At 44.1% G+C, this 26,831-nt stretch overlaps 1 protein-coding gene across 1 annotated transcript; it reads left to right on the top strand.

Moving 5' to 3' along the window:
* On the top strand, nt 1-26,831 carry Nsun7 (NOP2/Sun RNA methyltransferase family member 7). The gene is made up of 12 exons (XM_048364326.1): nt 1-198; nt 665-1,068; nt 6,664-6,722; nt 7,051-7,181; nt 11,204-11,356; nt 13,242-13,425; nt 14,428-14,638; nt 17,585-17,728; nt 18,119-18,220; nt 21,316-21,433; nt 24,510-24,633; nt 26,006-26,831. The coding sequence occupies exons 2-12, from the start codon at nt 759-761 to the stop codon at nt 26,627-26,629; spliced, it is 2,160 nt and encodes a 719-aa protein (XP_048220283.1). The 5' UTR covers nt 1-198; nt 665-758; the 3' UTR covers nt 26,630-26,831.

Genomic DNA, 26,831 nt, shown 5'->3' with positions numbered 1-26,831 from the left:
CTCGGAGCCCGAGCGAACCGGACGCCAGGGGCGCCGCCCCCCCTGCCCGAACCCGGCCGATGGGAGCGGCTGTATTTGAACCAAACGGCCTTCGCGGGCCGCCGCCGCCGCTGCCCGGGCTTCGGAGCCGCCCGTTTCCATTCCCCGCCTCAGGTTCCCGCAGAGCCGCGGCAGCCGCGGGAAGCATCCGCCCTCAGGGTAAGGGCGGGCCCCGAACCGCCGCCGGCGGGGCGGCTTCGGCTCCCTCGCCCCCGCCGGGGGGCGCGGCTTCACCTCGGGCTGGGCCGGCATCTAGGGTGCCCCGGGTCCCCGAAAACGCCACACTTTAGTCTACTGTGTGCGCGCCGGTCCTGGGGCTTGAACTCAGGGCCGGGGCGCTCTCCCTGGGCTTCTCTGCTCAAGGCTGGCTCTCTACCATTTAAGACACAGCCCCACTTCCGGCCTTTTGCTGCTTCATCGGAGATGAGAGTGTTACAAACCTTCCCGATTGGGCTGGCTTCGAACCGCGATCCTCGGTGCTCAGCCTCCCGAGTAGCCGGGGTTACGGGCAGGGCGTGAGCTGACACCGCGATGGGGTGGGCTGGGCTGGGCGCCTCGAGAGGAGCTGTGGAGCCAAGGGATTCACCAGCCAAGGGATTGACCTGCCCGACCCTTTGCTTCGCAGAGACGATGCTTGAGCTACAAGGAAAAGCTCTTCCCGCGCCATCGGAGCTGTAGTGGACGCGCGAGGTGCTGACCGCAGGCCGCCGAGGGGCGAGATGCTGAACTCCACCGACGACCTGGAGTTCGAGACCGCTGAGAACATCGAGGAGATCTCCCAACTGTCTGCCCTGGAGCTGTGCGATGCATCCTCCAGCGAGCAAAGTTCAACTGGCACCCCCGAGAAAACTGGTTACCCGGACTCTGTGTACGTGACGGCAGCAAATGTGTTTCGGGGTATTCGGATCGAAAAGTCGCCAGAGAAAGCCTTAATAAAGTACGGGAGCGAACCCCTGCAGTCCCTGCCCCAGTATGAGGACGAGTCCTTGCAGCGATTGTCCTATGAGCTGGCGTTCAGCACCCTTAAGTGTGAGTAGCAGTACCAGCCCTGAAGATTGGCTCCAGATGAGGGTAGTCCCGGGGCCTGGACCAGGCCGCCCCTCTCTGGGCTTCATGTTCACCCGTGTGCAAAGCTTTGGTCCATTGCAAACATCAAGGAATGAGGATTCCAGTGAAACTCCCTTTTTGTTATTTTATTAACAGTCTATTACCTTGTCTTTAGGTAGGAGTAGTGCACAGTCATTAAAAGGATCAGGAAACAATTCGACGAGGAAGGAGAATTAAGAATCCACTGAAGAATCTAGTCCAATCTCTTTGCATATTTATTTGCATCGCATCCTTGTGGAATCTCATTTTGTATTTTTGTCTATGAGCTTTCACAAATGTAAACCATTAGGGGAGAGTGGAAACAGGAAGAGAAACAAAAGAAAACGCACAATATTTTAAAATGATAAAATAACAAATAATAAAAAAGGAAGTACAAGGACTGGGAGTGGCAGCCCAAGAGGTAGAGAGATGCCATGAATTCAAATGCTAGTGCAGCCAAAAACAAAACAAGCAAACATCCCCTCCCCTCCAATAAAAAAAAAACACTAAACACCAAACTCTCTAAAAGTGAATGCCAAAATTAATTCAACCCCAATTAAGATGTTTGTATTTTTTAGCTAACAGCTTTAACTTATGGAGTCAAACTTTAGGTCCATAGGGTACCAGACTTGAGTTTAAAGAGCCAGTAATGTTAGTAAACAACTTCCAAATGTAGAGCTGACTCTGGGAAATAACTGGATATTCATACTCTGAGGAGAGCAGTCGGAGGGGTCTGGAGCCTTTTACTGTACTAGTTGTGACTATGAACTTGAAAATTGAATAATGAAAGTCCAAAGAGATTCCAGAATGTTTGTATTGTTGCAGCATGGCTGAAACCATGAGCTTGTTGCTTCCCTGGAAAAGGGCAGAAGTCATTTGCAATTTCCCTACTGAGTGTTAGGACAAGTGGTCCCAGCATGTTTTTGCACATAGCAAGCAGGGAAAAATTGTCAATTGAATTGAAAGTTTCCATTGATTACTTAGTCATGAATATATCTGTTAGTTGTCTGCAGAGATTATACACCTTAACTCTGATGTCTGAAAGTTACTCCAGTTTTCATCTTTCTCTTCTTTTGCCCATGACTTCTTTTTCTTAAGTTATAACCAGTTTTTTCCATTCGGGTTGAAGCTTTTGGACTCTTCATTCTAGTAGGATATTGACTTTTTTCTTTAGAAATCAATAGTAAATGCCTGAATTATTCTATGTAAAATTAATGTATTATAACTAGATTTGGGGAGCCAATCATAAGACTTCTCCTTTCTAATTTGCTTCAAAGGTTTCAGAGTCCCTTGCTGGTGGTGAATTATCAACTTGTGAGTGTACAGTTTGACTGAATGTGGTTGTATTATAAAGATGTGTGTAATATATTACTTATATTACTTCTTCCTCTTTGTGTGTGATACTGGTGTTGAAACTCAAGGCCTCTCACCTGCTAGGCAGACATTCTACACTTTGAGTCTTGTCTGCAGCCTTTTTGCTTTAGTTGTTTTTCAGGTCAGGGGCCCTACTGCTCCCTAGTGTAGCCTGGACCTCCTTCCTCCTACTGGTGCTTCATGAGTACATGGGGTGACAGGCATGGCCACTATGCCAGCTTTTTTGTTGAGGTGCGATCTCCTGTTTTGCTGAAGCTGGCCTCAAGCCTTGTTTCTGCCAATCACTGCCTCCCAAGTAGATGGACTACAGATGTAAGACACTGCACCCAGCCTATTTTTATGAAAGGGTCTTATTTGATCTTTCTTAATGGCCCAGAACATCTTATTCAGTTTAATTCATAGGCTTTGCACACCTGTTTTTCCTTGAACAAAATATTCTTTTGTTAAATAATTTCAAATTATAAAAATAAATGGTGCTGATTGGTTACTTGCTTAAAAGTGTTTTAATAAGCTGGGAACTAGTGGCTTACACCTGTAATCCTAGCTACTAAGGAGGCTGAAATCTGAGGACCAAGATTCAAAGTCAGCCCAGGTAGAAAAGTCCTCATGAGTCTCTTATCTTCAAGTAACCACCAGAAAACCGAAAGTAGTGCTGTGGCTCCAAGTGGTAGAGTGCTAGCCTAGGAGCTTACGGACAGCACCCATAGTTCAAGCCCCAAGACTGGCAAAAAAAAAAAAAAGTATTTTAGTAATACCTTGCTTTAAGTTATTACAGTAATTTCTAGACATTCAGATAAAGTCAGAATTCTGGAGGATGGTGATGTAGTCTAGGAGTTGAGTGTATGTGGTTAGCATGTGCTAGGCCTTGGGTTTGATTTCTCAGCCCTGGAACAATAATTGAAATTCTAATATAGTACATTTTCCGACATAATTAAAAACTTTTAAAATATTGGGAGACTTGTATGCTTCACTTTTATCTTTATTTTCTGTAGTCTCTGAACGCTTTCAACTTGATGTTTTATAAATTCATATATGTCTCATAAAATTTTAAGTTCAGGGATCATAGTTTAGAAAAGGTTTTTTTTCCTTAGGGTCTTAGGAACAACATACCTATAAATGTTATTAAAGAGTGAGTGCTTGGAGCCTGGCATCAGTGGCTTATTCCTGTAATCCTTGCTACTCAGGAGGCTGACATCTGAAGATTGTGGTTCAAAGCCAGCCTGGGCAGGAAAGTCTGCGAGACTCTTATCTCCAATTAACCACCAGAAAGCTGAAAATGGCACTGGGATAGAACACTAGCCTTGAGCACAAAAATCTCAGGGATAGCGACTCTCTCTCTCTCTCTCTCTTTCTCCCTCACACACACATACACACACACGTGCTTGGCTAATAGTCCTCTTTGTTAGAGCCCATTGCCATATTTTTTGGAGCAAATAGAAACAGAAAAAATAAAATCTTGCAACTGGATGGCTATCAAGTGTATACCTTTGGCTGTTCTGTGCTTTTCAGGTTGTCTTTTTCTTCTGCTGGTTCTGGACTTTAAACTCAGGGCCTCAAACTTACATAGTTTCCTTACCTGAAGCCTGTCTATCACTTGTTAGTTTGGAGGTGGCGTCTAGTGAAATTTCTGCCAGGGCTGGCTTCAAGTTGTCTAGATCTCAGCTTTGTGAGTAGCCAGGGTCACAGGTGTGAGCCACTGGCACACCCACCTATTCTTTTTTTTTTTTTTTTTTAAACATCAGTTGTGGAGCTTGAACTCCTGAGCTCTTTTGCTCAAGGCTAGCGCTCTACCACTTGAGCCACAACTCTGCTTCAGTTTTCTGGTGGTTAATTGGAGATAAGAATCCCACCGACTTTCCTGCCAGTGCTGGCTTTGAACCGTGGTCCTCAGATCTCAGCCTTGTGAGTAGCTAGGATTACAGGCGTGAGCCACTGGCACAGGGTGACATTCTGCTCTTGAACTAGGGACTTCCCTTGTCCAGAGCACAGTTGGCGTCATCACAGCCTGTGCAGCTGCGCAATGCAGCAGGCCGCCTGCCCAGCCAGCGGCAGAGAGAGGGGAATGAGAGAGAGGGGCACACTCCTTTCCCTTCACCCGTCAAACTCGCTTATCCTTTTCCAGGGAAAGAGAGGCCAGGAGGAATGTGGTGGCATTCATTTCCGTAGTAATTACTGGGAGGGTGGAGTGTAATTGGAATTATTGGGCTGCATTCTGGAAAAGGAAAGGTTTTCAACCTGATAATTTACACAAGGCATTAGCAGTGCGCTTTATTTGGCTACTTACACAGGCTTATTGCAGGACTAAGATGAGGAAAGGCACTGCAGCTTGACCTTGCCATCCTCCGTGGGGTGGGGCCCCTAATCTGCCTCTTGCTGCGTACTGTGCACTTGTTCTTCAATTATTCTGCACCTTGTTTCCTGTAACAGGATCATTGTGGAAGATTAGGTGAATGAATATATGAAAAGCCTTTAGAACAACTTCTAACACATAATAGAATGTTATATCCATTTCAGATGTACACAGATAATGCTTTGTGCATAATACTAAAGGCAACTCAGAGGTGATAATTGTTTCTGACAAGAGCCCTAGATACCACATGCAGTGTTGGTGAAATCACGGCCTATTGTCCTTCATTCTGCTTGTGCTTGGCAGTTGCACTGCCCTGGCAGGTCTGCCATGCTGGAAGCCCTTCAAGCTTGTGATGACTTTGTTTTCTGTAACATATCTTGGGTTTGCTCTGGGAATTAGGAAGCTGACAGCAATTGGTTTGCTTTGCTAATGGTGTGAAACTCTCAACTTCATTTTCCTTATAAATGAAATAGCACTCAACTCTTATATGGTATCACCATAGTTGGGGACTAAAATATAGATAACACTTCTTGAAAGATTTCCTATGAATATTGTCTGCTCTCAAATTAATTTTTCATCTCCCAAATAAGGATGAATGTACACTGCATAATAGGTTTTCCATGAATATTGAATGAATTGAAGCTGGCCCTTGATTTCATCCATTCCCCCCTCTCTCTTTTTCTCCCCCCTTGATTTCATCCATTCTCTCTCTCTTTCTCTCTCTCTCTCACACACACGAATGCTGCGGAGGTTTTAAAAATATGTCTACTTGTTTTTACTTAGTATCTTTATGATAATTATTCTATGTTCTCTTCTTCAAAGACTGTCCACACTCAGATTTTGTTTTTGGTTGGTCATGGGGCTTGAACTCAAGGCCTGGGTGCTATTCCTGAGCTTTTCCAGTCAAAGCTAGGACTTTTCCACCTTCAGCCACAGTGTTACTTCTGGTGGTTAATTGGAGATAAGAGTCTTAACATTCTTGCCGAGGCTGGCTTTGAACCATGATCCTCAGATTTCAGCCTCCTGAATAGGATTGCAGGTGTGAGCCACCAGCACCAGCTCATATTAAGGTCTTTATTTGGCAGCTCTTGTCATTTGGATTTAAGATTAACTGCCCTATCACTAGTGAGCTCTGTCAGATACTTCAGTTAGAAACAAGCCATTTGCTGGGCTCTGGTGGCTTAACACCTGTAATCCTAGCTACTAAGAAGGCTGAGCTCTGAGGATGGTGCTGCGAAGCCAGCTAGGGCAGGAAAGTCCATAAGACTCTAATCTCCATAAAAACAAAAAGCTGGAAGTGGAGCTTTGGCTCAAGTAGTAGTGCTAACCTTGAGCACAAAAGCTCACAGAAGCACAGGCCCTGAGTTTAATCCCCAGGACTGGCACAGACAAACAAAACCCAAACCAAGCAACAACATAAAAACCCTGAAGCCAGACAGGGAGTGTTGTAGAGCACCAAGGAAGAGGGAACCCTGCCCTGTCACCTCCATAGGACAGCAAAGCCCTAATCCTGACACTACACTGACAAGGATGTTAAAAAAAGGCAACTGCCAACTTTCCTCAACATAACCTAAGCAGAGAACAACAATCCTAAGGAAGTGATTAGCAAAGTCAAGTCCAGCAATACTTCAAAAGACTAGGAGAAGCCATGCCTAACAATAATAATTAGGTCTTCTTTAATATCTTGATTGTTCAGATGGCTATGCTTTGCCACTCCATGTGGAGCTGGATCCATAAGGATTCTTACTATTGCCATCTAAGTCTTCACTTCCAGCTTTGGTATTTCTGATACAGACATCTCCCATTTCTTGCAGATCAAGATATTTTGGAAAGTATATTAATAGACAGCTATATCTTCCCAAGTACCACAATAGTAAGTATACAATTTTTAGAATTAACTTGTCTCATGATTTTTTAGTAAGAAAATATTAAAGCTTACTATTGAGGCTTCTTCAAAACGTGGACTCTCCTCTTTATTCTTTTGATACTGACCCTTATTCTTTCTTTTTGTTGAACATGCTTAAAATTATCTTTTTTGTAGATTTTTTAAAAAATTGGGCTATCCCTCCCCCATTTTGACAACTCTAACAAGACTATGTAAAAATAATCATGTTCCCACATTGTTATGAAAAATAATGGGCTGTAAAATTGCTGTTGAATGTTGTATACTTTTCTTTGTATGTTTCCCTGTTATGTGTTAGCCAGATCACTTGAGCAGTCTTATTGTTGTGATGCTATATGATTTCCAAGATAGAAAATTCCAAAATCGTGTTATTACTGATAATGAAGAGTCCATAGCGGAAGTTCAAGAAGTAGAGAACCTTCTCAACAGGTAATTGTACAAGTGAAATAAACGTTAGTGTGTTCAATGTAAAGTTGTGTACATTATAACTTGCAGTTGTCTACAAGTGTTAAAAATTTATTGAGAAAGAAAATATTCTGTTTAAAATTAAGTTGCTTTGAAAGCTTTAGTTGCAGGATCTACATATAAGCATGTAGAAAATCATTATATAGTATTTCTAGCACAAATTAAACTTCATTTGGAGTAGCTATTATTTGTTTTTTAAGCTTTTAAAGGCACCTACCGGACTTACCATGTATCATATGAGAAAACTCCAACCCTAGGAAGAAAACTCATTATTTTCCCAAATTGGAAAAAGAAAATCAATTTCCTTAAGAATAAACTAACAATTTAATTTTTGTTTTTGGTCAGTCATAGGGCTTGAACTCAAAGCCTGGACCCTGTCTGAGCTTTTGTGCACAATGGTATTATGCTACCACTTGAACCACAGCTTCATTTGCAGCTTTTTTGGTGGAATTAGAGATAAGAGTCACACGGACTTTCCTGCCCAGGCTGGCTTCAAACTACGATCCTCAGATCTCAGCCTTCAAGTAGCTAGGCTTACAGGCATGAGTCCCTGGTGCCCGGCTAATGTTTTATTGCTATTCATTAATTGTACAAAAGGAGGGTTCATTGTAATGTCACCATCCACATACATAGGTATTTCGAGCAATCTCGCCTGTCTCTCTTCCTCAGTGCTAGTTCAAAACTCCCTTGTGAAGATTCAGTGAATTTCTATATGCAGAGTCTTGAGAACAACTTTTAACAGAAACAGTTCTATTGTTCTATTTTCTGCTTCAACATATATTTTCTCATTTACCCCTCCTTTCATGCACCCATTCCCCCAACCAGGTCTGTTTGGTTTCATGTTAGGTTATGCTTTGCTTTTTGGTGTGTGCTAAAATTGCACCAGGGGTTTTCACCATGATATTTCAGATGTGTATAGACTGTGTTTTACTCAGAATAACCCTCCCTGTTCATACCAAACACCACGAAGCCTACTTTGAGAAGTTTCTGCCTCAAAGGGTAGCAAGAACTCATTAAACTAGTGCGTGTAAAGTGCCTGGCTTTGAGCCAGACACTTAGTAAGAGGTCCAAAAGTGATCAGTGTTACCCTGTTCTGTGGTTTGAATAGGACCCTGTCGGGCTCGTGTCGCCTCTCCCGGCGTGGGGATCAAGGCTCAGCTAGGTTTCTCGCCTCCCCCTTTTCTTGTCCTCTCTCCTGGACACCTGGCCGGCAGATAGCCAGGATGGGACGGAGGGGTCAGTACCGACCTCGCGGGCGGCCTAACGAGAACGCATGCCCACCTCCTTACCGGTAAATAAAGTCAGGCCTACGCGAGTCTCGGAGAAGGCTTCCAGAGCAATCTGATTTATTAAGGCGGGTGTCAAGGGAAATGATAGCGAGAGAAGGTGATCGGCCAGGATGCCGATAGGCTGAGAGCTATCACATGATCCCCTTGAGCTAACTTCACTCGAAAGCGCCGAGCCAGGGCGAGAAAGGGAGGCGCCTGGGCTGGGTTGGGGGCTGGGTGCAAAGCCGGTTCTTCTGGTTCCGGACCCAGAGAACTGTAGCCTGCTTCTGCATTCCCCTAGGGCTGGGGGAAGGACGTCAAGTCCCCCGCCAAGTCTAAAGGCTGGATCCCAACCGGACCCCAAAAATTGTGTGCTGGAAACGTCACATCCGATGTGGCCGCACTGGGAGGCGTGCAGCCTGCGGCTTTGTCTTCTTGACTAGAAGAGCGTGTAGGAGTGTGTTTGTTCTCTTGCACTTTCGTCCTTTGCCAGCTGCCACACATGGCACTGCAGGAAGCCCCTCACCAGATGCCAGCGCATTCCTCTCCTGCCTCCTGAACTGTGAGAGAGAAACTGCTCCCATTAGAAATGCACGTCTCCAATGTTCTCTCGTAGCAGTACAAACGGGAGGAAGACACGGCTGGCTATAGCTTTTGCTATTGCCTTGTTGAAGTTTAATAGAAAGCAACATATAGCAACTGAAGTCCTGTAGGAAGATTTTTACTTCGTGAATAGTCTGAAACAGTTGTCAGTAGTATGATGTCTCATTTCATGTTTTTATGGGCATTTCAAACCATTAAAATGACTGAGGGCCGAGGCCACAGCACACATGAGGTTCATTAAAGATGTGACACAGGCGTAGCTCATGTACATTATAGCTATGAGGAATTATGGGATGAGGCAGTGCAAGAGCCATCAGATGTATTCACCCAGAGCCTGCTTACTGCTTGGGTGTTTTGGAAAATCTGCTCCCTGGGATAGACAAGTGAGTTAGGTACAGAAAGTTCGGTGGAACAATGTGCTGTGTGCAGGCTCTCAGTTTTAATCTTCCTGGGCTTCTCTCAGGTTTTGTTGGATATCGAGACTTAGGAGACTTTCGTGGCCATCTTAAGTATTCTCTGAGGGGCTAATGGGAGCTGAGACAGTCAGCCAGAAAAGGCACAGGGCTCTAACCAAGTGAGAAAGACCTGACTTACCTGCTGATGAGCATTAGCTGACAGTTCAAGAGAGGCAAGCAAAGGACATGGCCTAGGAGGTCAGAGGACTGAACATATTACAGCTCACAAGCACATGACTCCTGCTCCTCCCATGGTGCTGTCCTCCCTCTGGCCATAACAGATCTGGTTATGCTCATTTGAGTGCAACCTGTCTACTTCTTCACATTTCCACTCCTACCATCCACGTCACGCTTCCTCAATCTATCACATGGACTTCTGGAATACACACATTCCTCATCTGGTTTCCACATCTATTCCACAAGGAACGGAGTGCTTCTTCCCCTCTCCCCGCAATTGCCAGTCCTGGGGCTTAAACTCAGCCCTGGGTGCTGTCCTTGAGCTTTTGTGCTCAAGGCTATCGATCTATCACTTGAATCACAACTCCACTTCCAGCTTTTTTAAGTGGTTTATTGGAGCTAAGAGTCTCATGGACTTTTCTGCTCAGGCTGACTTTGAACTGTGATCTTCAGATCTCAGCCTCGTATGTAAGTAAGATTATAGGCATGAGCCTCTGGTTCCAGGCCAGTTAGAGTACTTTAAAAAAATGTAATTATATGGTGGTGATGGTCTTACATCAGATTTGTCCTACTCCAAGCAATTGAAAAACTAGATCAGACCCATGAGGTAAAGATGTTGAGTTTTAGACAGGAAGTAGCACAAAAATTTGATCTGAGAATATGAAACAAATGAGTTGAGCCCTAGAACAGCCTTGGCTTTCTGTCAAGGTTCTTTGCAAACAGCAATGCAGGAAGTGGAAAATGGCAGTCCTGCTGAGATAAGAAAACACATCTGTATTTTCAAAGCTTGGTGATCTTTCCTTTATTAAGTGGGAAAATATTTTACTTTGAATGGTTTATGAATATTAAACTACATGAAGATGAATCACATTTCCTCACATAGATTTTTTTTTTTTTTTTTTGGCCAGTCCTGGGCCTTAGACTCAGGGCCTGAGCACTGTCCCTGGCTTCTTCCCGCTCAAGGCTAGCACTCTGCCTCTTGAGCCACAGCGCCGCTTCTGGCCGTTTTCTGTATATGTGGTGCTGGGGAATCGAACCTAGGGCCTCGTGTATCCGAGGCAGGCACTCTTGCCACTAGGCTATATCCCCAGCCCTCACATAGATTCTTTTTCTTATTCATGCCTTTAATCCCAGCTCCTTGAGGCAGAGGTCAGGAGGATCAAGATTCAAGGCCAGCATAGACAAAAAAGTTAGTGAGACCTCATCTTAAACAAGCTGGCCATGACAGCACATAGTCTGTAATCTCAGATCCAAGGGAGTTGTAGATAGGAGAATTGTGGTCCTGGCCTGGGGAAAAGGTATAAGACTTTATCTAAGTAGTAACTTTAAAATGGCAGAATACTTGCCTTGCAAGTGCAAGGTCCTGGGTTCAAATATGAGTACCACCAAAAAAATTCTAAATGTGGTTTGTTAAAATTTCTAATGGAGAACTGAATCTTGTTTCAAATACAACAGTCATCAAGAATGAATTCTCTATCTCTAGTTTTAAGACAAAATTGGCTGCAGCATTGGCAAGATGTCGAATCAAACACGACGCCCTTTCTATATACCAGATTCTGCCAGAAGAAGTCAGGAAGCAGGAACTAAGGGCCTCCACCTTGCCACTTTATGCTTGGATAAATACCTGTAAAATCAGGTAAGAGTTTTAATCAAAAATTTTTTTATTAATTAAATTTTGTTGACAAGGTGTTGTGCAAAAGGGGTACAGTTACATAATAGGGCAGTGAGTACATTTCTTGTGATATCTTACACCCTTTTTTTTTTCCCTTCCCTAGATCAGGCAGGCATACACACAATACCCAGTGTACCAAAAACGTATACAGTAGCCACGTGGCGTACGCCAAAGGAAATTCACCTAGAACTTTAAATATAACATCAACAATAGAGTTTGCTTATCCTTGTCTTATATGATCATATATACATAGCTGTTGAGCTATTGTGATCCACTGATAGGTCTATTTTAGACCTTTTTCTGTTTAGTAATTGTTTGGTTTTAGATACATAATGTAAGGTCGCTGACCCAAACCTGTGGAAATACCATTTGACAAGAAGTTTTTTGTTTCGCAGACCTGGTCTCTACTGTCCACCCCCCTCCCCACCTTAACAGTCATATATCAAGGAGATCATGCCCCTTTGTTCTCTGTGTTCTAGGTTTGTCTCACTCAGCATTATTTGTTCAAGTTCTGACCATTTCCCTGTGAATACCAATATTTTATCATTTCTAATCGCTATTGTGTATAGGTACCACGTTTTTTGGATCCATTCATCTGTAGAGGGGCATCTGGGTTGTTTCCATATTTTGGCTATTGTGAATTGTACAGCGATAAACATAAACATGGATGTGCAGATGTCTTTTTGATATCCTGAGATCTGTTGTTCAGGATAGGTGCCTAGGAGTGGTATGGCTGGGTCATAGGGTAGGTCTATGCTGAGCTTTTTTGAGGAACCTCCATACTGTTCTCCAAAGTGGTTGTACTAATTTGCACTCCCACCAACAGTGGAGAAGGGTTCCTCTTTCCCCGCACCCCCTCCAGCATTTGTTGTTGCCTGAGTTCAAAGTATAGGCCATTCTAACTGGAGTGAGGTGGTATCTCAGGGTTGTTTTTATTTGCATTTCCTTTACTGCTAGGGATGTTGAACATTTCCTCATATGTTTCTTTGCCATTTTTATCTCTTCTCCTGTGAAGTCTCTCTTTAGCTTCTTTGCCTAATCAAATTCTTTACTCACAGTTTAAGTCTCCATTATTATTAAAAATAATAATTTGATGAGAAATAGTACTTTTGCTGGGTACTGGTGGCTTATGCCTTAATATTAGCTCTTCAGGAGGCTGAAATCTGAGGATCACAGTTCAAAGCCAGCCTGGACAGCAAAGTCCACAAGACTCTTCAATTAACCATCAAAACAACAACAACAACAACAACAAAAAGGGTGAAAGTGGCACTGTGGCTCAAATGGTAGAGTGCTAGCCTTGAGCAAAAATGCTCAGGGACAGCATCCAGACCCTGAGGTCAAGCCCCAGGTCTTGGCACCAAAAAAAGAAAGAAAGAAAGGAAACAACCTCTGCTCCCCCCCCACCCCACCCCCCCTCCAAATAACGTCCTTCCCCTGAGAAACAGTACTTTTCCCAGGTGCAGATGGCTTATGCCTATAATCCTAGCTACTCAGGAAGCTGAGATCTGAGCATCAAGGTTTGATGTGAGTCTGAGCAGAAAAGTCCATGAGACGCCATTTCTCATTAACCAGTAAAATGCCTGGCTGTAAGTGTGGCTCAAGTGGTAGAGCACCATGGGAGGACACATCTAGAAGAATGGAATGGCAGGGTATGAGCCATTGGGCCAGCTGTTAGTTAAGAAGAGGGCTCATAGGTATGGCTAGCTAAATTATTTTTGGCTAACATTGTAAGTTCTATGAGAGGCAGTGTATGCAGTGATATCTTTGTTTCAGCAAAAATTAATATATTATTAATGAATAGTAAATAGATTTTAGTGTATTATAATTATACCCGATTGTGTATTTACAGCCCTGAAAATGTTTTTAGCAATTTGAAGAAGAAAGGCTATAATAGAGTCCAATCTGTACTACATATCGATGGAAAAGTCTTTGCTGTGGACCAACATTGTTGTGATGTTTTAATTTTTCCATCTCATCTTAAAAGCGATCTTATCAATACAGACCTATTCAAAGAGTACAAACTTATTTTTCAGGTAAATTACTGTTTACTTTCGGAACCAACCCTGCTTTGCCAAAGACTCCCTCCACCCAAGAATAAAACCTGACCCTTTCTATTCTTATGGCATGTCAGAGGGGTTTCTAAGACCAGCGCCGCTCCTGTGCTGTCTGCGCCCAGGGCTCCCGCTGGCCCCGAGGTGTCATGTGGAGTCGTGAAGCACATATTCTCTCCACACCCAGTGGGATGCTAGCTGGCAGCAGGACGCTGTAGTTTTTTCCTCCTAAAGGAGGACTCAAGAGAAGCTACAAGGAGGCCTTTCCTCTGTTCCATGCTAGCGCCGTCCTGCATATGCAAACTCAGCGTGGAATATTTCTCTCTCCCACTCTCCCCAACATGGCTTTATATAGTGCAATACAGGAAGAGAGTGTGAGATAGAACATAATTCCATATTCTAAACAATAAATGGTGCAAATGAGAGAGGATGACTTCATACTTCTATCCTTCAATTCCAGACTCCTCTGGAGGCTTCTAAGATTTGCCCCCCACCCCCCGCACTCCTGCACAGCACCTCTCCCCTAGTACAGTGTTGACAGCAGTGGCGCAGGGCTGGCAGGCCCGCTTTGACGATTGTATGGAGCATGGCAATTTGAACCTCTGTGAGCCAGCGGCAGTGTAGTTTAGCTAGCAGTGTTCTGGGGAAGAAAGAAATGGTCATGACAGATGAAGGGTTCTTGTAAAGGGGCAAGAATTGGAGCTAAGATATTACTAATCTATTCATTCTGTTTACAGATTTAGCATGGCCTTATTGCTAGTTAAAAATTAATGCTACTCAGCTGTTGCTGAACAGCTAAGTACTTTATTATCAATAAACTAGCTATCTTTGTTACCTTTTATTTAGACGTATTTAGTTTTAAACTAAAAGGGATGAGGTATTGCTTTAAGATTTCTACTTAGAATTTTATTTTATCTAAGCAAGAAATTTGCTTATGTCTCTAGTTATGCCCTTTGAAATTGTAATCATACTGTTATCTTGTAGGACAAATCTCGAAGTCTTGCTGTCCATTCTGTAAGGGCTTTACTAAATATGGATGATGATATCTTAATGGTCAATACAGGTTCATGGTACACAGTTGCTCATATGTCAATCTTAACAAGCAGTAATACCACAAAAGTCTTTGTATGTGGAGTACAGTCACAAGCTAAAGATCCCGACCTGAAGAAACTTTTCACAAAAATGGGATGTAAAAGTATGTATAAATTTTTTTGGTGATTACTATTCCAAAATATTATAGAAAAATTAAAAAATGATTGAATTTATTTTTTTTGTAGTGGAGATTCTTTTTTCTTGGTCAGTTGTATTCAGGGCCTGGGCACTGTCCCTGAGCCCTTTCGCTCAAGGCTAGTGCTCTACCACTTTGAGCCACAGCTCCACTTGCGGTTGTTAGGTGGTTAATTAGAGATAAGAGTCTCATGGACTTTCCTGCCTGGGCTAGCTTCTAACTGTGATCCTCAGAGCTCAGCCTACTGAGTAGCTAAGATTACAGGCAAGAGCCACCACCAGTGCCTGACTCTGTAATGGAAAATATTTATATATGAACTACCCTCCTAAAATCCTCATTAATCTATGTCAGGCTCTTCTTGCTTAATGTTGAATTAAAGTAATATCTTGGAACTTTGAATTGACATTTAGCTCTGACTTAATTTGAGGCTTGATCAACATGTAGTTGCTTTTCATTGAATAGACAAAATCAAAGCCACACTAGGTGCTGGACTAGTCCTGGACCTTGGACTCAGGGCTTGAGCACTGTCCCTGGCTTCTTTTTGCTCAAGGCTAGCACTCTGCCACTTGAGCCACAGCGCCACTTCTGGCCATTTTCTATATATGTGGTGCTGGGGAATCGAACCCAGGGCTTCATGTATATGGGGCAAGCACTCTTGCCACTAGGCCATACTCCTAGCGCACCTGTAATCTTAGTTACTATTCAGGAAGTTGAGATCTGAGTAGTATGGTTCAAAGCCAGCCCAGACAGGAAAGTTTGTAAGACTCTGATCTCTAATTAACCACCCAAAAGCCAGAAGCTGTGGCTCAAGTGGTAGGACACTATAGCCTTGAGTGAACAAAAACAAAAAAAAAAGCTTAAGGACAGCACCTAGGCCCTAGCTCAAGCCCCAGGACTAGCACACACACATACAGTACCCCTGCACCCATAGTCAAATGTAAAGATCACATTTTGTTATTGGTTCTGTGAGTCTGACAAAGGAAGTAAAACTTTGGCAGAGTCACAGAAGCAGGGAGACACAGTAGAATTTCACAGCCTGTCCAGGAGCTGTGTAGCCTTACATCTGCCAGATTTCACTGGAAAACAGAAGCACGACCTGGGTAGTGATTGCATGCATCCCACAGTCCTTCCACAAACAGGAGCCTACATCACAGCCACTGTAATTTCCAAGTGGATTACCGTGATGGTGGTGAGGACTACTATTGTAATTTTAAAGATCTAGAAGAGTGATAGAACTAAAAAACAACATTTAAGATTAAGAAATAAATGAAGCTGGGGATACAGCTCAATGGAAGAACATGTGTGAAGCCCTGGGTTTGAACTCCAGCACCAAATGAAAAAATAAGTGGACGGGGTTAGCAGTAAATTAACAACGCTAAAGGAGAAATAAGATGATCAGGAGAAAGTATCTAGACTAAAGCCTGGAGAGAGAGAAGGATGACTAATAGGAACAAAAGGGGGAGTAGAATCTCAGGAACAGAAGAAAGGAATTGAAAAGAAATAATTGAATTTTAAGGAAGGGAGTTGCCAAAGACCCTAAGCTACAGATTCAGGAAGACTTGTGAATACTAATAAGAATAAATATATGGAAAATTATGCTATTACATGGATGTTTATTTCCCCACAATATTCATGTTAGAAACATAACTCCCAAATGATTAGTGCTAGAAGGTACTAATGCCTTAGATTGAGGAATACAAAATGAATAAAGGTATTTTTTTGTGTGTATGTGTTATAATGGGGACATGAAAAAGTACTAGTGATAAAAAGAAAAAAAATTGATCAGATGGGCTCCAGGAAAAACAAGATTTCTCTCATTAAGAGGATACAAAAATAAATGATGAAAGGAGGCCTATATGTTGATGAAGAGTTTTTATTTCAATGCTGTACAGATGGACAATAAACAAGATGATGGGACAAGAGGAAAATGAGCAAGAGACATGGCCATAGATCTCACAAAGAAGGCTATTCAGACACCAAAAGAAGACATAAAAGTATCAAACCCCATTAGCAATGAGAGGAATGCAATTCAGATGCCACCTTGGCATGACACACCCACCGGACAAGGTGGAGAAGATGGGTGGTGCTGGCAAGAGTGTTGGCACGCCGAGGCACATCGGCGATGTGCAGCCCCGCTGCTGGAACTGGAACTGTGTGTGGCTAGTTCTGTGTTCGCTGAAGTTGAACGTGTGCCCACATGATCAGCAAGTGTTTCATACCCAGCTTTTTTACTCTTTCCACGCCCCTCCCCCATGCATATATGTTCCCCCAAAGCTATTAAAGCACTGCTTTCCATTATGTGGGTTCAGCACCTTAGACTGTGCCTCATAAATAGTTTTGATATTTTGGGGTAGGATCATAGGATATAAAAGAGGATGAGACAGGAAAGGGAAATAAGTCGTACTGGCATTTACTGTGTAGGCCAAACTCAACTCCTGTATCTCATAGCTTACCACAATTGGGCAGGAAAGACATCTAGTTGATGACTAAAAGGTGGCTTCTCTCTGTCAGCGAGGTGGACGGTGACGCCGAGAGTGAAGGACATATCTGCAGCCCTGTTTCTGCCGCGGGCTGCTTCAAGTTCAACCTGCAGACTGCGGGCCAGCCTCTTGCCACCTGAGAAGGCTGAGTTTGATTGTATTTGACAATGCCCAAATAAATCCATGCTTCACAAAAAAATAAGAACATTTAACCCGAAGTTCAGAATTTAGAAAAAAACTTTTAACTTAAAAGTCATTCAGGTTGAAAACACTCTTAAGAAAATGCCTATATTTTAGGAAGTTATTTCCCTTTCTAAATCTATACTAGATCTACTTTCAGTGAGGTTGAAGACTTTCAAATGAGTAATAGATACAATAAGCCTACACTGGGCTTTTTCATTACTCTTCTGCATTCCTTTTTTTTCCCTCCTAGATATTGAGATTCTTCCGGAGACATTTGTTAACCTTGAATCGAAGGACCACAGGTTACAGAAGGTCAAAGTGATTTTGCTGCTGCCTCGTTGTTCTGGACTGGGGGTCAGCAACCCCGTAGAATTTATTTTAAATGAACATGAAGGTACTAACACTTTATTTCAGGTTTGTCCAAATGCACTCGTGATCTAACCCGTTGGTTTCTATCTGGGGAAGCGCAGCTCTCCAGTGCTGGGCTCTGGCTATTTGCATTCTTCTCTATGTACATGACTGTGAGGCTGTCTGGATGGCACTCGGAGGAAAACAATACCCAATGGGCTTAGTACTTTTTGAAAACCAGTATGAAAACTGAACATAACAACCACTAATTTTTAAAATGTGAAGTTAGCATTTTTGATGTGATCTATTTAATTTTGATAGGTATTTGGGGGAATTTTTCTATCAGTAGGCAAACTGATTAGAAAATAATATGCAATATGTGGAAAGTAGTTGAGGATGATATGTGTAAAGCACTCATATACTTTTTGAAATTTAGATGCAGATTTGCTTAAAGATCACTCACAAGGGGGCACCTCAGAAGATAAGCTTCTGGCTCTTGCTCAGCAGCAGTATGAACAGCTCATACATGCAATGAAATGTAAGTTTCTTATCTACTAATGTGTTAAAACAGACTTCATAGCAGAGACATGAACACTGAAAAACATGGCACAAAATTTCTAGAACAGTATGAGCATCTTCAAATAACAAAATAGTTATTTTAATGAATGTAAGCTAAATCTTTAAAATATGCCTTTCGTTTTAAATAAAGGTTAGCAAGCAGAATTTAATATTTTTTTGCTAAAGTGATTTGTACAGCCATAATTATACATGTTACTAATGAATTTTTTAAATGTACTTTTTGGTGCTGCTCCTGGAGGTTGAACTCAGGGCGTAGGTACTGTCTCAGCTTATTTTGCTAAAGCTATCACTCTACCCACTTGAGCCACAGCTCCATTCTTGGCATTTTTGGTGGTTAATTGGAGATAAGAGTCTCAAGGACTTTCTTATCTGGGCTGGCTTAGAACCACCATCCTCAGATCTCAGCCTCCCCAGTAGCTAGGATTACCAAGTGTGAGCCACCAGCTTCCAAACTGAATTTTTAAAAAATTCAAGGCAGGATTTGCTATGTAATCCATGTTTGCTTTGATCTCTAGTCCTCCTAAGCCTCTGAGTGTTTTGATTACAGGTGTGAGCAACTGTGCCCAACCCGATGGAAGCTCAATTATGATGCCAACTTAGCATTATATTCTGCAATCCTTAATATTATAAGTTTATATTATTGAAATATATACTGTAAGTTGAGTTGTATAATTTCTCCACAAAGCAGGTAAATAAAGGTCTTACTTAATCAAGGGTTTGACTCCAAATTTTGATAGACATGACTACAAACTCCATTTGAAACAAGTCATGTAAAAGATAACTTTGTTCTATCCTCTTATTGTAAAAATATTTTTTTTGCCAGTCCTGGGGCTTGAACTCAGGGCCTGAGCACTGTCCCTGGCTTCTTTTTGCTCAAGGCTAGCACTCTACCACTTGAGCCACAGCGCCACTTCCAGCTTTTTCTGTATATGTGGTACTGAGGAATTGAACCCAGGGCTTCCTGCATGCTAGGCAAGCACTCTACCACTAGGCCACTTTCCCAGCCCTCAAAATAATTTTTCAAGTATTTGAACACTTACTGATCTATTTCTTGCTGAGCACCCTCTGTTCTTCCTCCTTAGCTAAAGTAACAAGTAGTCCAGGCTCCCCTACTTCCTTTGATCTCCAAGTTCCACAGTGTGGTTACCACTCTCTACTCTGAAATCCTCAAACACCTTGCATGATGCGCTTTATCAGGGACAGGGACTTTGGGATCCCTCCCCCAGCTCCTCCCTCACCTCCCGTCCTCATGCGCCCTGTCTGTCCTCATCTCTCACTCGGTGCACTTTAGACATCGTACACACTCACCAGCAAAAATCCTCGTGGAACGTCTTCAGTGTTCTTTCCCCTTTTCCTCACGTGATTTGCCTTTCTTTGAAGTGTTTCGCTGGATCCCTCCTCCCATTCTCTGTTGAGTCTATTAACATCACACCCCTGCCGCTGGCCTAACTGCTCACTCCCTCTTCCGTCATGCGTCTTCCAAGATGATACATCTGGCTTTCTTTCCGGCCTCCCTTCATCCCTTGTGAGGTCCTCCCTCTGTCAGGCTCCTCCTCACCATCAGACTCGCCACCCTTCCTGCTTCAGGTCCTTTGTCTGTGTTTATTCACTATAGTCTATGCTTTCAAACACCTGGATGACACTCATTGTATTTCCAGTTCAGTCTGGGGGGGAGGGGGGTGGGGATCCCTGCCTCTAAGCCTGCTTCTCCAAAGGCCTTTTTTTTTTTTTTTTTTTTTTGCCAGTCCTGGGGCTTGGACTCTGGGCCTGAGCACTGTCCCTGGCTTCTTTTTGCTCAAGGCTAGCACTCTGCCACTTGAGTCACAGCGCCACTTCTGGCCATTTTCTGTATATGTGGTGCTGGGGAATCAAACCCAGGGCCTCATGTATATGAGGCAGGCACTCTTGCCACTAGGCCATATCCCCAGCCCTCCAAAGGCCTTCTTGACATCTCAGTGATTAAGAGGCATCACTAAGTTATAGGTCCAAAGTGAAGTCCTGGCCTTTCTCCCACTGCCCCCAGTTTCCCTACAGTACTACCATTTCAGGCTGTGGCAGCAATGGTCAGCCCTTCACTTGCTAGAGTGTCATCTACAATTCCTCTCTCACACCCACAGCACATGAGGTAAGCTGTGCATTCGGTATTGCTTTAGAATCCAGCCCTGCCACTACCCCCATGCCCATCCCATCAGCTTACACCCGAATTACTACAGCGGCCTCCTACAGTCTGTTCTCAAAATGGCAGCTCCCTGTCACAGCCAGAGTGAAAACCACAGTCCTTCCAGTGGCCCAAAGCCCCTGTACACAATGGCTGACATACTGTGTTTTCTGAGCTCATTGCCCATTGCTCTTTCCTTATGCCCTTTGCTGTGATCACATCTCCTTGAACATGCCAGGCCCACTTCCCCTAACTTCTCCTTCTGTGCCTGGCTCTGCCATTTCCCATCTACACACAGTCTGTCCTCCATCTCCTTGCTGCTTGCTGAGACTGTCCTGCTTTAAATAGTAGCCTCTGAGATGTTCTCCTCCCTACCTCTGTGTTTAGCATCTAGTTTTTCATTTATGGCTTCTGTCTGGCTTCCCTGTGCCAGAAGGTAAGTGCCACGGGGGGCAGGGGTTGGGTGCTCACTGAGGCATTCTGAAGTGTGGAACAGTGCCAGGCAGGCGGTAGGCACTGTTACCATTCACCCAGGTTCTTACAGAGCTTGGATTCCCATTCCACTGTGTTCCTAGAGTCCTTTAAGAGGTGATTAAGTTGTAGAGGAAAGTCTGCCAGCCACGCTCATGATAGACACAGCATGTGCATGTGGTTTGGAACTAGGCTGGTCATATCGATGGACTTTTCAATTTCCTAGAGTCCCCTTGGATTTACTTACTGGCTCAAACCTACCTTGCTAATAGAAGGTTCTGTTTTAAAGGGGAGTCACTCAAGCATTTGTGGAAACCATTCCCCCCAAACCTGGTGGTGTTAGTAGCAAATACATGTCTACAAACAGCAAATTTGCACTGGATTATTAATGGTTACCATTTCAATCACATCTTCTTTAAATATAGTTGCTAAGGCCCAAGCAGTTGTTTATTGCACATGCTCAGTTTATTCACAAGAAAATGAAGCAGTTGTCAAGAAAGCACTGGAATTTCAAGACCAGGGGATTAAAATACAACCTTACAGGTAAGAAAAGGATGCTACAAAACAACTTAACAATCAAGTGTTTGTGCAAATTAAAACATATGATTTTCTAAGCTGTATAGAAATAATATACTTCTTTCTCACTAGACTTTATCTGCACAGTACTGGGGATTGAATGTAGAGCCTCACACTTGCAAGGCAGGTGCTCTACCACATGAGCCACACCTCAGCTCCTTTCTTGCCTTGGTTATTTTCCAGGCAGGGTTTTATGCCCAGACCACCCTGGGCTGTTATCCTTCCTGTGTCGCTGGGGATGACATGTGCTGGGCACTGCACACAGCTGTTATGCTTCCGCCATAGCTGGAAGACACCTAGCTATTCAGTGAGATGGCGTCTCTCATGAATGTCTAGGCTCAGGCTGGCCTTGAAACATGATCGTCCAATCGCTGCCACTCAAGTAGCTAAAATGATAAGTTTGAGCCACCATGTTTGATGGCTCTTAGTATGATTTAGTTTGCACTTTTTAATAAACTATTTCCCTTTTTCCATTTCACTAGTGAACATGTTAATCACAGCAGCATGCTCTTTCTTGCTGACTTTCCATCCTTCATAGTTTCTCTTGGTGGCTAACAGCTAACACCATGCCCTGAAAGCTTATCTTCAAATAGTTATATAAAGGGCTTTCAATTGAACGTGTCTATTTGTGTGTATAATGCATCTTGATGTCACCTCCTCCATTGAGCTCCCTCCCCCAGAAAGCTTAACATAGCATTGGTGAAATTGCCATCTAGTGGCAAAGAGCAGCATTGCAGGCATGTGTTTGATTCAGCCATTATTGCAGGCATGTTTATGAAACCATGATTGTCATTCACTATGTTGTGAATGCATGGCATATTTCTTAACTATTTATGGGGAAGAAAGAACTGCAGTGAGACCCTCTTTATGAGAGCACAGCAAAGGGAGGAGTGCCTGTTTACTGTTATACCCGTGCTATCTGCTTGCTCTTCAATCAGTTCGGTCGCCTCATGTGCCTTGATGGAAACGTATTGATGTCTGGCATGGCGTTCATTACTGCCGGCTGCGTAGCTGCTTACTTGCCCACTCCCACGCCAGTTACGTGCATCTCACCCTCCCTGCCCGCAGCTGTGGCTCTATTTGGCTCTGTTAATATTTAGTTTTGTGTTTGTTTGGGCTGACTAGTTTCCCCAACTACATGGTAATCTTTTAAAGAATTAGTGGTTTATTCATGTGCTTTACACCTAGTAAGAGATCATGAATATACATTTAAATCTCAGAAACAGACAAAATTGCTTGAAGGTTGCCTTTTTAAAAATTTATGTGCGGGCTGGGGATATGGCCTAGTGGCAAGAGTGCCTGCCTCATATACATGAGGCCCTGGGTTCGGTTCCCCAGCACCACATATACAGAAAATGTCCAGAAATGGCGCTGTGGCTCAAGTGGCAGAGTGCTAGCCTTGAGCAAGAAGAAGCCAGGGACAGTGCTCAGGCCCTGAGTCCAAGCCCCAGGACTGGCAAAAAAAAAAAAAAAAATTATGTGGACTAGTGTTTAACTGCTTTTTTTTTTTTTTTTTTTTTGCCAGTCCTGGGCCTTGGACTCGGGGCCTGAGCACTGTCCCTGGCTTCTTTTTGCTCTAGGCTAGCACTCTGCCACTTGAGCCGCAGTGCCACTTCTGGCCGTTTTCTGTATATGTGGTACTGGGGAATCGAACTGAGGGCTTCATGTATACAAGGCAAGTGCTCTTGCCACTAGGCCATATCCCCAGCCCTTAACTGCTTTGAATTATTATATTTTAATCCTAAATGTATGGACATACTAGAATATGAAGATTACTTATTAATTGGACTAGAGACCTGACTCAAGTTACAAAGCACTGACCTACCAAGTGAAAGGTCTGGATTTCAAACCCCAGTACTGCCAAAAAAAGCCTTCACTCATCCACCAGTGGACCTACTAGTAAATGTGAGATTAAATGTTAGCCGTAAAAATCAGGATTTTATCTTAAGCATGTGAGAGATTAGAGGTTTGTCTATTCCTGATGTAAAATCTTTTCTTGTTACTTTCTTGAACATTAAGTATACAGTTCTTCCATTAATACCCTAAAAGTGATGCAGTTGATAGTTTTTTGTTTAATGAAAGGTAGGCTTTGAACTCATGGCCTGGGCTTTGTCCTTTTTTTTTTTTTGCCAGTCCTGGGCCTTGGACTCCGGGCCTGAGCACTGTCCCTGGCTTCTTCCCGCTCAAGGCTAGCACTCCGCCACTTGAGCCACAGCGCCGCTTCTGGCCGTTTTCTGTATATGTGGTGCTGGGGAATCGAACCTAGGGCCTCGTGTATCTGAGGCAGGCACTCTTGCCACTAGGCTATATCCCCAGCCCCCTTTTTTTTTTTTCTCAAGGCTAGCACCCTACCATTTGAGCCACAGCTTCACTTGTGTGTGTGTGTGTGTGTGTGTGTGTGTGTGTGTGTGTATTTGGAGATGAGTTTGATGGATTTTGCTGGCTGTGCTGGCATTAAACCACAATCATCAAAGCTCAGCCTCTTGTGTAGCTAGGATTGTAAGCATAACCCACTGGTAGCCAGCTAAGCTTTATTTTTAAACAGTGCAAAAAGTAACCCAGAGAAGCATGTCAGAGAGTTTGTAGTTGATAATATGTGGAAATATAGGAAGACTGGAGTTACAGCTTCGTAGTTATTGCACATGCCTATTTTGACCAAACATTAGTAATTTGGTGAAGAGAAGTTCCTGTTTTTTTTTTTTTTTAATGACCCCTTTGTCAGTACTAGGATTGAACTCAGGTCTAGGCAGGAGCTCTACGACCTGAGCCATGTACCTAACAGAAAAGAAGTTTTTAGTTTGTTATTCTTGGCATAGTTATTTAAAGATGGGGATTTGGGAAGTATAGGAAATTATGAGCTAGCATGAAGTATTAGACCTTTTAACATGTAGTATTTTGGATCATGGTTTTAGCACCTTTTAAGTGAAAGTTTACTTAAGTGGTTGGCAAAATATAATAAAGGAAATTTAGTTTCAACATACTTTCCTCCTCTCTTGAAAAGAAGCCATTCCAAGTGTCTAATATTTGCTCATTTCTGCCTCAGGGTCAGTCCTCCTGTTCTGCCACTGTGTTCTTTAAAAGAAATACATTTGTCTACTGATAAATTTTTCAGAATGGAACCATCTGAAATTACCAATGGTTGTTTTCTTTCTATTTTAACAAGAGAGGTAAGTGGGAAAAATTCCAACCTGGGTCACACTTTGGAAAAGAGCTACCACTGAGCCTCGTCAGGTGAACTGAAGACCTCTGGGAATAGCAGGCAGAGTGTTACGCCGCGTGCCAAGCGACCCCTTCCCGGAGCTTCGCCCCCTGCTGTCTTGCCTGCTCTCTCCCCCCCCCCCACCCCGCACCTTCCACGCACGCAGCTCGGCAGCCAGCACATTTTCCCCAACAAGTTAGACATCAGCAATTTCCTTTCTACAAGGTTTATAAATGGAGAAGCTGAAGGGCTTTTTTTTGTTTTTTTTTTTGGCCAGTCCTGGGCCTTGGACTCCGGGCCTGAGCACTCTCCCTGGCTTCTTTTTGCTCAAGGCTAGCACTCTGCCACTTGAGCCACAGCACCGCTTCTGGCCGTTTTCTGTATATGTGGTGCTGGGGAATCGAACCTAGGGCCTCGTGTATCTGAGGCAGGCACTCTTGCCGCTAGGCTATATCCCCAGCCCTTTTTTGTTTGTTTTTAAAAAGCCATTTGCTGAGGCTTATCTACCAATATATTGCTATTTTCCTTTTGGTTATATATATATGAATTAAAATTTTCATCAACAGGTTTGAGCGTGGGGCTGTGCGCTCGCTAGGCAGGCACTCTATGCCTGGGCGCCTTCTGCTCTGGTTATTTTTGAAGGAAGGCCTCACTGTGCCTGGCCAGCCGGGGAACTGAGATCCGCTGTGCGCTTCCTGACATAGAGACGATAGCTCTTGCCACCATGGTCAGCTGTTTCTGTTGAAATGGGGATCTTGCAAACGTATTTTTTATGTTCTCAATCACTGTTTATTAGTGAGAAGAGTAAAATGTCTCCAAGCAACAAGCTACGATTTATATTTTGATTGAAAAGTGAATTACCTCTCTCTCTTTTTCTGGGGCTTGAACTCAGGCCTGGGCGCTGTCCCTGAGCTCTTTTTGCTCAAGGCCGGTGCTGTGCTGCTTTAAGCCACAGTGCCACTTCCAGTTTTCTGGGGGCTAACTGGGCATAAGCGTCTCATGGGCTTCCTGCCCAGGCTGGCTTCAAACTGCGTTCCTCAGATCTCAGCCTCCTTTTCACTAGAATTACTGGCGTGAGCCGCGGGCATCGGGTCAATTACCTTGCTTGTAAGGAGGTGTGATAAACACAAAAAACACAGTGCTACCAGCTGTCTTATGATCATCTGCTCAAATCTAGATTTACCGTAATTTTTGCAAACTTTTTGCCCAGGCTGGCCTTGAATGGAGAGCCTTTCAGTGTGAACCCCTGGGGTAGCTGGGATGATAGGTGGGAGCCACACACATGTTTGCGAGGTGCGCAGTGGCAGCGGCGCCCGGTGACCGCGCTTCTCTCGTTGCAGCGGGACCCGTCTGAGACCGTGTCTGTGAAAGACGTCCTGGCCCGGGCTGCGGCCAAGGGCCTGCTGGATGGGATGGAGTTGGGGAAGTCATCCAAGCGCGAGAAGAAGAAGAAAAAGTCAAAAACGGCACTGACAAAATCGTGCACGACGGAAAGTAATGGCATCCAGATGAAAATTGCCGAGTACCTGAATCGAGAAACGAAAGCAGCCAGTCAGACAGACACACTACTGACAAAGCCAGCGGCCTCGCAGAAAAACTCCACCCCGAGCGCGGCGGTCGCGAACCCCCGAAAACCCCAAAAGGCTTCCCCCGGCCCGCTGGTGTCGTCCGTGATGAAGAACGCCGGCTCCTCCCGGCCGTGTAACTACTCGAGGCACCGGCCGGAGGGCAGGGTGATCCCGCTGAAGCCCGTGGAGATCATGCTGCCGCCCGTGATGCTGCCGTCGTCCAGCCCCCAGGCCAGCCGGAGCCAGCTGCCCACCCAGCACTTCTACTACCGGTGGGTGGCCCCCAAGACCAGCGGGCCCGGCTACCTGCCCACGTCCTCCATCTACAAGCGGGGGGAAAAGCCCAAGGAGAACTTACCCTCCGCCCGCCTCGGCCATCCTCGGCCTTGGCTGTGACCGTCCTAGGTTGGTGACGGGCCAGAGCAGGCGACATTTTGTTTTTTCCAAGTCTGGTGTTTCTCCAGGTTGAGCCATCACCGCCTAAGGTATTCATTCAGCCACGCAGTGTGTTCGGATGCGATTCTGCCCTCAGAGAATTGCACAGGCGGGCCGCAGTGATGACGGGGTTAGGCGAGCAGGATTGAGATCCCAGCCGCCA

The sequence above is a fragment of the Perognathus longimembris genome, chromosome 16 (assembly GCF_023159225.1).
Source record: "Perognathus longimembris pacificus isolate PPM17 chromosome 16, ASM2315922v1, whole genome shotgun sequence".
In the NCBI taxonomy this organism is placed as follows: domain Eukaryota; kingdom Metazoa; phylum Chordata; class Mammalia; order Rodentia; family Heteromyidae; genus Perognathus; species Perognathus longimembris.
The sequence above is the reverse complement of the archived record's forward strand: the minus strand, read 5'-3'. Positions and strand labels throughout refer to the sequence as shown.